General features: G+C 41.0%; 1 protein-coding gene across 1 annotated transcript; it reads left to right on the top strand.

Moving 5' to 3' along the window:
- The first annotated feature begins 3,327 nt into the window (after window positions 1-3,327).
- Window positions 3,328-5,792, top strand: LOC103973319 (uncharacterized). Its single transcript, XM_009387849.3, has 2 exons — window positions 3,328-4,623; window positions 4,720-5,792. Exons 1-2 carry the CDS (start codon window positions 3,419-3,421, stop codon window positions 5,471-5,473), a joined length of 1,959 nt encoding a protein of 652 aa, XP_009386124.2. The 5' UTR covers window positions 3,328-3,418; the 3' UTR covers window positions 5,474-5,792.
- The last annotated feature ends 4,674 nt before the right edge of the window (window positions 5,793-10,466 follow it).

Below are 10,466 nucleotides of genomic sequence, written 5' to 3'. Positions count from 1 at the left end.
TCAAATCCCGGAATTCTGGGATCAGGCGGTTGCACCTCCTGACTGGAGAGGTTGCACCGCCTGGCAGAGCTCGAAGACTGAGCCTCTAGGCGGTGCCATCTCTGTCAGGGGCGGTTGCACCTCTTTGCCAGAGCTCGAAGACCGAGCTCAGGCAGTTGCACCGCCTGACTGGAGAGGTTGCACCGCCTGGCAGAGCTCGAAACTTGAGCTCTAGCGGTGCTACCTCCTGACAAAGGAGGTTGCACCGCCCAGTCTCGCTCGGAGACTGAGCCCTAGGCGGTTGCACCTCTTGGCTGGGGCGGTTGCACCGCCCAGTCTCGCTGGGAGACATAGCCTGGGCGGTGCTACCTCCCTGCCTGGGCGGTTGCACCTCCCACAGTAGCCTGGGTCCGAATGAGTTGAACCATTCGACCCAATTTGAGTTCTTCAGGGGCCTAATTGCCCTAGGATTAAGCTAATGGGATCACCTCCCATTTCTAACTTAATCAAAGTGCTAACTACGATTATTTCCTAAGACATATTCTGCAGCTTGCTTCGGTGCGTCACTCGCTTCTTCCAGCGAGTTTCCGGCGAACTTCCGTCGATCATCCGATGAACCCTCGGTGATGCTCCTGCGGACTTCCGGCAAACTCCTGGACTGCGATGATCCACTTGGCAAGTTCCGACGAGCTCCTTTGGCAAGCTTCTGGACTTCTCGGATTTGTTCCCGCAAAACCTTCGACGACTGTCCGAACTTCCGTCGAGCTCTCGAACTCCCAACGTGATCATTGTCATGACTCCGGCGCAACTCCTGCTGCATGTCTTACTTTCATCGTAGTTAATCCTGCACACTTATCTCGACACATACATTAGACAACAAATGAGAATTGACTTCATCATCAAAATTCGAGATTCAACAGAGACTGTGTGTACTAGTGGTATCATTGTCAATCTAGGCGATACTACCACCTGACACTAGCGTTACCACCGTTGGGTCTTTCGGAAAACATACACTTCATATATTCCAACTCAAAGGCAGTTCCACCGCCTGATCTAACTCTGGATCACTGAATGGGCCCCTCAACGGGCTTAACTTAGCCCTAAATTAAACCCAATGGGCTCCTAATTGAGTTAGTAGGGTTATACCAAAACTAACTCAATTTAAGACCATAATTAAGATCTAAATAATTATAAGATAAAAAATCTAAGTTGTTTGGCATATCATTTGTTCATTCGAACTTCCGAAAAACTTCCAACGCGTCGTCTGAACCTTTAGCACATCGCCCAATCCATCGACATGTTGACTCCTACAATATTCGATCTTGGTACAACGTCCGATTCTTCCAGCCCGATACTCGATTTCTGAGTCCGACCCAACGTTTGATTCTTCTTGCTTTAATCGTTTTGTCTTTTCTGATTGAAATTAGTCTTGTATCACTTTTCTCAAAGCACATATTAAATCGTAAACTTATCAATTAATTTTATCATCAAAATCTAAAATTTAATATTAATAACCAATTTATACGATATAGATCCGATCTATAGGTCCTTTTCATAAGTCATGATATAGTCCCGATCTACTTTAACTAAGTCAAATAACATTAGGAATTATCGTCTTACGAATTTTAAACTCTGATGGTATATATTTAATTTATTTATTAAAAATTAAAGGTCCGAGATCTTATCTAACAAATTTATACGTAACAAATGCATTCGACTCCTCTTAAGAGTTATAAATCTGAATATAATGTCTATCGAGTATCTAAATTCATTTCAAATCTAAATTGACTATCTATTTTCTAAGTTTAGTTATCCAAAAAAACCCACTGCTATCATTAATAATTAACGAATTTATATTTGCAAACCCTAAACTCTTTCTTGGTTGAGATCAAAGTAAACCTTTGTGCTTGGCTAGTTGATTTGATGTTTGCGGAAGAACACATAAGCAGCAAGCTATTCCATGAGTGAAATCAAAAGGCATTCCAATGATGTGAAGCACCAAAAAACAATTCAGAAAACCTAGTAAGCACACAAATTGATGAACGTCAAACTGGATTAATGAAGCACTAAAATATCACTAGGTATACAGAGGATAATCTAATATAGGGACACATACGGCCTCATCGCAGCCTACCATTGACCAAACAAATGGCCCACTTAGGTTGAATGGCACTCCAAGCTATGTCCGATCCCATCAGTCATTATCCAATCTCATCAATTAGTAGCCACATTCATCAATCAGCACCGGCTCTAAATGTGGAAGCAAACTGGGAGAACTGGACAAATGACTCAGCATAGTGTGTTTGTTTAGATTATCTACCCTCTTCTCTACCTTTCATTTTATTTTTAGAAGATAGCGAAATTAAAAAGAAAAAAAGAGTTAGCAAGATTCAAAAGGATGGAGAGAGAGAAGGAAGTTGAAGAGGAGTATTTAAGCTAGGTCCAAAGGATGTGTCATTTTCTAACCCTCACAAGGCTCTTTAAATGTCAAACAAGGGATGTAAAGTTGTTGACATATGAAACAAATAATTGAGATGGAGAAAGGAACTCACTGATAATTATGTTATCTCTATTGAGGAACACTGTTGTCCATATAAGGGGGTCTAAATAACAGTGTTTATATTTCTAGATAAATTAGAGTCTATTGTATATACTAAGAATATCTTGTATCTTGTACATACTTCAATATAATGAAAGATTTTATAAAAAACTATAAAATTATATTCCTATAACAACTTGGAGTTTTATATATATATATATATATATATATATATATATATATATATATATATATATATATATATATATTCTGATGAAATTTTGATTCAACAATCGACCAACATCACTTTGTAAAAACCTGATGTTCAAACATGTGAATACGAACTAACATGTAAGAGATTCAAATGTCCCACACCTCCGATGTTAACTCAAATATTCTTGGGGAAATTGTTAAAGACTCGGAACAACTTTTCCCCCACAAATTATAGAATAAGCAAACTCAACCAATATTTGGTGCTCCCCGTCTACCCAAGAGGCGTATCCAAAACCCTCTCATTATGCTTACAGCAGAAAGAAGAGCAGAGAACGAGATGATACAGCCACATCCTCTCATAACAATCAACGGATGCCACAGCTTCCTTGGGAGACTGGGCATTTAGAGGGAGTGGCCCCCACGCTCCACCGCACCCACGGACCATACCACTCCACTTATGAAAGCACGATACCATTTTTGTGTAATTAAAAGAATTAGTAATACACAATTTTTTTTATAAAAGTAGTAATGATAAAATATCCTACAGCTGAAGTATGAATCTTTTGGACTGGAAAAGCGTGATAATATAAGGTAATAGAAACCCCACCCTTTTACTCCTCCGAACGCCCCCCTCCCGACCTGCCCCACTCTCGGTCCACCTCCGTCTCCAGGTTGCTCCATCTGGCGATGGAAACGGCGGTAGCCGCCGCCGTCAGCGGAGGAGGCCTGGGCTACGCAGACTCCGTCGACTCCTCCCCCCGCTCCCGTGGTGGCGACTTGTGGGACGAGCCACCCTTCCCCTCCGCTGCCGCCGGCCGCCTCCGCCTGATGTGCAGCTACGGCGGCCGTATCGTCCCCCGGCCCACCGATAAGACCCTCTGCTACCTTGGTGGCGAGACCCGCATCGTGGTAGTCGACCGCCACTCGTCCCTCTCCGACCTCTCCGCCAAACTCTCCCGGACCCACCTCCGCGGTCGCCCCTTCTCCCTCAAGTACCAGCTCCCCAACGAGGACCTCGACTCCCTCATCTCCGTCGCCACTGACGAGGACCTTGAAAACATGATTGACGAGTATGACCGCATCCTTACTGCCGCCTCCACCGGTACCAGCGGCGGCTCCAACCGCTCCTCCCGTCTCCGCCTCTTCCTGTTCCCTTCTAAGCCCGAGTCGTCGCCTACGTCCTCGATCGGATCGCTTCTGGATGACTCTAAGTCGGAGACTTGGTTCGTGGACGCGCTCAATAGCACCATGGGCGGGATGGGAATTGACGACCTTCCCCGCGGCCTCTCCTCCGACTCCACCTCTGTCAACTGCCTCCTCGGTCTCGAGGATGACTCTTCCATCCACTCCCGCGGCGTCGCTGCAGTCGCCGCCGCGCCAGGTATAGGCGGCGAAGGCACTCACTCGGAGCTGCCCGAGCAGCTTGTACTCCCGCGCCCGGATTCGTCCGGCAAGCTCGCCCGTCATGTCCAGGACGTCCACTCAGTCCCCGACTCGCCGATGCTCGACACTACTTCCTCCTTTGGATCTGCCTCCTCCGTCCCTTCTCTCTCCAATCTCCCGCCTATCCGCGTCCGCCCCGATGATCGCCCTTCCGATCCCCGGATCGCTGGCCTCGATGACCACTTCGCCCACATGAACCTCTCCTCCGGCGGCGGACAGAGGCTGGGCGACGATTTTAAGGAGCCATCGTACGCTCCTCAGCTCCAACCCCCTCCGCCGATCCCCTTCTCCGCTTCTTCTGCTTCCAACTTGACCATCTCCCCTACCGAAAACCCTAGCAGAGCTTTCTCCTCCGATGACGATAAGTCCGACCAGGGCGGCATCCGAAAGCCGCAGCAGCCACCGAAACCAACCGGGATCGAAGCGCCCAACTCCGACTTAGGTTCAAGGTATTATCTATCCTATTCGTAACCTCTCTGAATAAAACTTCCATCTTTGAGGGTTTTAACGTAAAAAAAAAAAGATGCTATTTTCTCTTCGTCTAGAACGGCTTATGTGAGTGGCACTGAACCAAAACGAGAGCTCCCGGTCTCTTCCGATCCCAGCTATCGCATCCCGATTCCAGTCATCGATGCCGCGGGATACCAATTGCCTTCGATACAACCGGAGCAATTCCATGAGCAGCAGCTCCATCCCCAGCTTCATCGTCATCAGCAGCATCAGTACATTCCTGCGAATCCTCATTACATCCACCACCCTGCCACTGGTGGTGTCATTCCTGTCCCGTCTTACTTTCCAGTTGCCGCCCACGCTATCCAGCAACCACCGCAAGCTCACCCGTACGATCCCCAGATGCCCGTGTACTACTATCCGGTTCGGCAGCCTCCATCATACAACCTGGCGGCGGTACAGCCCGGAATGGGGGATCCCAACTTGATATCTTCAGGCGGAAAGCCCGCTATGCCTGCGAATTCTGAATTGCCTGCAAACTTATATAGGACAGCCGCTCCATCCCCTGCTGCCACACTGCAATCGCAGGTGATCCACGTCGCGGCTGACCAAGCCCGCTCGTTTGCTGCAGGAATGGGATATCATGTGGTGCCGCAGCAGCAGCAGCAGCAGCAACAGCATATTTCGCATTCCCCTGCAACGATGTCTAATTATGGCTACGAATTCGCTGCCGATCATACCCGCCCTCAGATGTACTACTCTAAGGCCACTCCGGTGCCCCTGAGCTCGGGGGTCGTCATCGCGGACGCGACCGCAACGGCTGATGCTAAGGCAACAAGAGCAACCTGATCCTGATCGAGCAACTCTGGTAAAGGAAATACGTGATAGAGGAAGAGCTTCTGCTGGATGTGAGGGAAACTGCAGTAAGCTGTTGTGTACGTAGTCTATTTACTATTGAGTTATGTTAATTGATCTATGTTGGATGTGTCATTGTGTTCCTTCTGATGTCTGTTGTGATAGGAATAAGTGAGGTGATATTAGGAAGTGTCTCTGTTCTTGTGTGATCTGCGAGCCCCGAGTCGCCACGATCTTTTGCACTTGGAGCAGATAAATGTCATGTTGGTCTCGAATTGTTATCTACTAATAAATTATTCAGCAGTATGTGTGAGTGCAGCCTTGTGCTGATAAATGCTTAGTGCTCCTGTGTATGATTCGTGGCCTGCCTCATGTTTTTTGTGAGTTATTTGCTGACAGTTAAGAGTTACACAGTCAGATTGGTCCCAGGAAGACTTTCCCGGAATGTGAACTTTGGTTTATCACTGTCTGCATTGTGATTAAGCCCTAAATTGTGTTGCTTACCTCCAGATGAGATATCTGTGTCTACCTCCAGCTTTCATATCAAGTAGAAAAGACAGTGATGTAACCTTGTGTTGCCAGGTCATTCGGTTGCATTCAGCTGTGACATTCTTTGTTCTTTATAAGCCGGGGACTGGGACGAGGGTGTGACACTCTCCGGTAGCAGTACAATCCAACCTGGATTGCAGTGACTGCTGCTCACAACTCTAGTGAGTTCTGCGGAGGGTTTGATGTTTATTTTACAGAACCAGAGAGAGCCAGGTGGCGTGCAGCACCAGTCGGTACTTGTGAGTTTCACGTGACAATGTTCTTTCTTTAGCAGAGTATTGGCAGGGATTCAGTAGCCTACACCACACACATCAGAGGCCTTAGACATGACGCACCGCCGCTCCTGCTATCTATGAAAATCTGATGTTGATTCGAACCCTCTTGTTGTTGTTACCTTAATATTTCCAATGATCAAATTCAGTAAGTAGTTGCAACTTTGCAAAGATCATTTCTTTTCTTACATAAGGTTGAGCTGGAGCTGAGTACTCCTTGTGGAATGTGGATCCCATTCAAAGGGACTGGAATTGCTTCTGGTCAAAGATGAAGGCTTTTTATCTCAGCATCAAACCGTGCTGTTTCTTCTTGGATGGCGTGCTGTCCTCTCTTCATCTTGCACAAGGAACCTTTTACAAGCTTCCTGGTCGAACCAACATGGCTTTGGACCACTTAATCCAATCCGTTTTCTGACCCCTCGTGTTCTCCACTTCGCCCTACTTATCATGTTATGGACTTGGAGGAAAGAGCAGTGAACTTGAACCAACATGGTAGGAGCAGTGAACTTGGAGGAAAGAGCATGAGCTCCAGCATCAGGCAACGCCATTTGCTTTCTGCTTGGATGATCCACAAGTTTTGTGCTTTCCCTTTGATCAGATGTTAAGCGAGACCAGGTGGAAACGCCATTTACTTATCATGTGCCAATGGTTTATGTTCATTAAATTAATAAATCAGTTCTTCCATTAGATCAGGTCACAATAATTTTACTCCTCAAATAAATTCAAATTACAGTTAATAAGACCCATTATTTTGATACTACTTTAGTCCAACTATATTTGATTGGGATCAAATGTTGTTTAAAATTATACTCACTAGAATACTAGACTGGATGTAATTTAAGACCTAAAAAGTATTTTTTTCATGAGTTGTGACTCTAGGCACATCTCTTGTAGATCCGCTTACATATAAGAGTATTTGTATATGGCTGCATCTAAGAAATTAGATAATTCGTAGAAGCTCACATTAATAATTCATCATCTATTCAAGTAGTTCTCTGGTATCTTTAAGTACAAGACCATAATGAGGCTAATAAAACCAAGCATGCAATTAAACTCGATGGCCTTTATCTTGCAAGACTACTTTGTCTTTATTTTTCATGCTTTTATTTTAAAAAATAATATATTTTAAATATTATTTCAAATATTAAGAAGATAATAGGTGTATTGAGATCCATAGTAGTTTACATCACAAGTAAAGATGAAGATTGAATTAGACTTTTAATATCCCTACTAACAAATATACACTCTTTTTTTTTTACTAATAATTAAGACTTTTTATACTGTATCTTTAAGTACAATACACACATATGGACTTACTGTATTTGATTTTGATAAGAAAAGCTAATCTTGAATTTCATAGAGATTTGGATATAAAAAACGTAGTAGCAAGATTAAATAAACTATACTATGCAGGTGAAATTTTACTGTGCAGATTTTTAAATATAACAGTTTAGACGTAAAAGATCAATGGTTTATATTCAAAATTTTTTGACAAAACCAAAGAAAAATCTGCTATTAGGAAGTATCAAAGTTGTCCTAAAAATTTCATAGAGATTTGGATAAAAAAAATGCAGTAGCAAGTTCAAATAGACTGTGCTATGCGGTTGGAATTCTGCAATGTATCTTTCGTCGTAGAGATGAAAACTTTGTGATGAAAAGTTTATGCAGCAATTTTGGAACAATTTTTTTTGGATTTTCGAATAAGGATAACTAAATTACAGTAGTAGTAAAGTAGAAAACCAGAACTTGTTGCAATTCATGGGGAGATCAAAGGATGATCTGCGGTGGTGGAGATGACAACGGAATTTGGCGACGATCTTTTAAGCAATTATGAGAATTGCTTTGGGTGGCTGTGGAGGGCCCATGGAAGGGCAGCGAGATACCAAGAACGCTGCTCTGATACTAGGTATTAGAACTCTTGCAGATTCTAAACTTATGGTTGATCTCTTTAGGGGATCGGCCTCCTTAGAACTCTATAGGGGTTTCTCCCTTGGAGTTGCTGCTCAAAGGTTACCGAAAAGATTCATCTATTGCTTATCAAAAGATAAGAAATAAATGAATATTTATAGGGCTTCTAAACCCTAACTCATAATATGACTCTTAATCAAGACTCCTACTTCTAACTAACTCCTAATAGGACTCATACTCAAGACTCCTATTACTTTATAACTCCTTATTCTTCTCTAAGGAACAACCTCCTAACCCTAGTTGGCCTCTTCACATCTTTAATAGGGGTCTGCTTAGGTAGGTTTTATATGAATGTCCTTATCAATTAGGACTCTCCTAGCTAGAGTCCTAACAAGCGACTTGGGACAAATCGATAAAAGCGAGGTGGCAAACTATGCCTTAACAGCTTTCGATGATGAGGTAATCAAAATGCCCTCAGTTTACTTTGAAATTACATATTACTTTCCATGAGTTATTTTTTTAGTTTAGAATAATTATTTTTCTTTAAATTTACATGTTTAATAAATGATAATGCAAAAAATTAGGAATCATTCTTATCTAGTAATTTTGAAAATAATCATGATATTACATGTGTTATGATAAAAGAACAAAATGTTAGACTTAAATCATGCTAGATGTTTTAATGATAATGTGTATCTTAATGATTTCCATATTATTTTTGATTGAAAGCACTTTATGAAATCATGCTTGATGAAATAATATAATGATGCATAATGATCGTGCTTAATGAATTTATCTTTTGAAATTATGCATGATGATTTGAAGTAATGATGATTTTAGGGTGATTTATGTCTTACTGATCTTTGTCGTAATAAATCTTGCGCTTTTGGTTTTAAACATGATATATGTTTTTTTTTGACATAAATGAAATAAATCATATGAATTGAAACAACTAAAAAGAGAAAAATATTTTTCTTGAAAATTTTTTTCTTTATCTTATTGATTTTGATGAATCTATTTGTATCATTTTGACAAATCTCTTTGACTTTAAAAATGATTTTGATGATTTAAATTTGAATAAATTTTTATCCAAATTATGATCTTGATTCCTTGATATTTATAAATTAAGATTTATTATGAATCAAGATTTTTCATTAATCGTTCTTCTACGATTCTTCTTGATATTTTATTTAAAGAAGAGATTTACTATATGAATCATGTCTTTTAGTATTTAAATGGTCTTATCTTTCATGACATGATCATTTTGTATTTATGGCTTGTATGTCTTAATGATTAAAATATTTTATACCATTATGTTCTTCCCTTATTTTTTCTTATTTATAATGACAAAAAGGGGAAAGAAAATAGCTAACATCTCAAGAGAACCAAGTTTGCTAGCTTGAATGATAAACTTAGACATGTTAGATCTCCCAAATGCATAAATTCTTCTTATACATTTTTCGGATTATGATCTTGATTTCTTGAATTTAGAACTTGATCTTTCATTTCTGATGATTGAAATAATGATTGGAATATTGATGTACTTATGAATGATGATATAGAATCATACATGTAATGATGATTTTATATTTTAAAAATATATATGATGATTTGGTATTATGCATGCAATATTTTAAAAATATATATGATGATTTGCAATACATGAAATGATAAATTATTCATGATGAAAAATTATTTTGATATTCATGACTTAATTTTACATCTTTGTTATTTATCTTTGTCATGCTTTGAAAATTATTGTAAACGGTAAAAGAGATACAAAATTGTATTCATCCCTTCTTTTTGAAAATGACAAAGGGGGAGATAGCTAGCTTGCTAGCTAGCTTGCACAAGTCAAGAAGATGCAAATGTTAGGATCGAGAGCACTAAGAGGGGGGGGGTGAATTAGTGCAACGGAAATCTTTTAGCGATTAAAAACAAAAGCTGCGTTCGTTCGATAAAAATCAGTTTTGAAGCAAAATCCGATTCTAAGATAACTTATGATTAAGTGCAGTTTACGTCTAAACGTAGTTTACGTCTAAACACAATTTACGTTTAAATGTAGTTTGCGTCTAAACGTAGATTTATGTTTAAACGTAGATTTACGTCTAAACGCAGATTTACGTCCAAACTCAGTTTACGTCTAAAACGTAGTTTTACGTCTAAACGCAGATTTACGTCTAAACGCAAATTTACGTCTAAACTCAGATTACGTCTAAAACGTCTAAACACAGTTTGGACAGTTTTACGTCTAAACG

Source organism: Musa acuminata, chromosome BXJ1-8, assembly GCF_036884655.1.
Source record: "Musa acuminata AAA Group cultivar baxijiao chromosome BXJ1-8, Cavendish_Baxijiao_AAA, whole genome shotgun sequence".
Classification (NCBI taxonomy): Eukaryota; Viridiplantae; Streptophyta; class Magnoliopsida; order Zingiberales; family Musaceae; genus Musa; species Musa acuminata.
This window is presented reverse-complemented; position numbering and strand designations above follow the sequence as displayed.

Excerpts from the sequence above, each read along its gene's own strand:
- LOC103973319 (XM_009387849.3), top strand. The coding sequence starts at position 3,419 with ATGGAAACGGCGGTAGCCGCCGCCGTCAGCGGAGGAGGCCTGGGCTAC. Across the intron at positions 4,624-4,719 it reads AACTCCGACTTAGGTTCAAG|AACGGCTTATGTGAGTGGCA; the intron begins GTATTATCTATC and ends CTCTTCGTCTAG.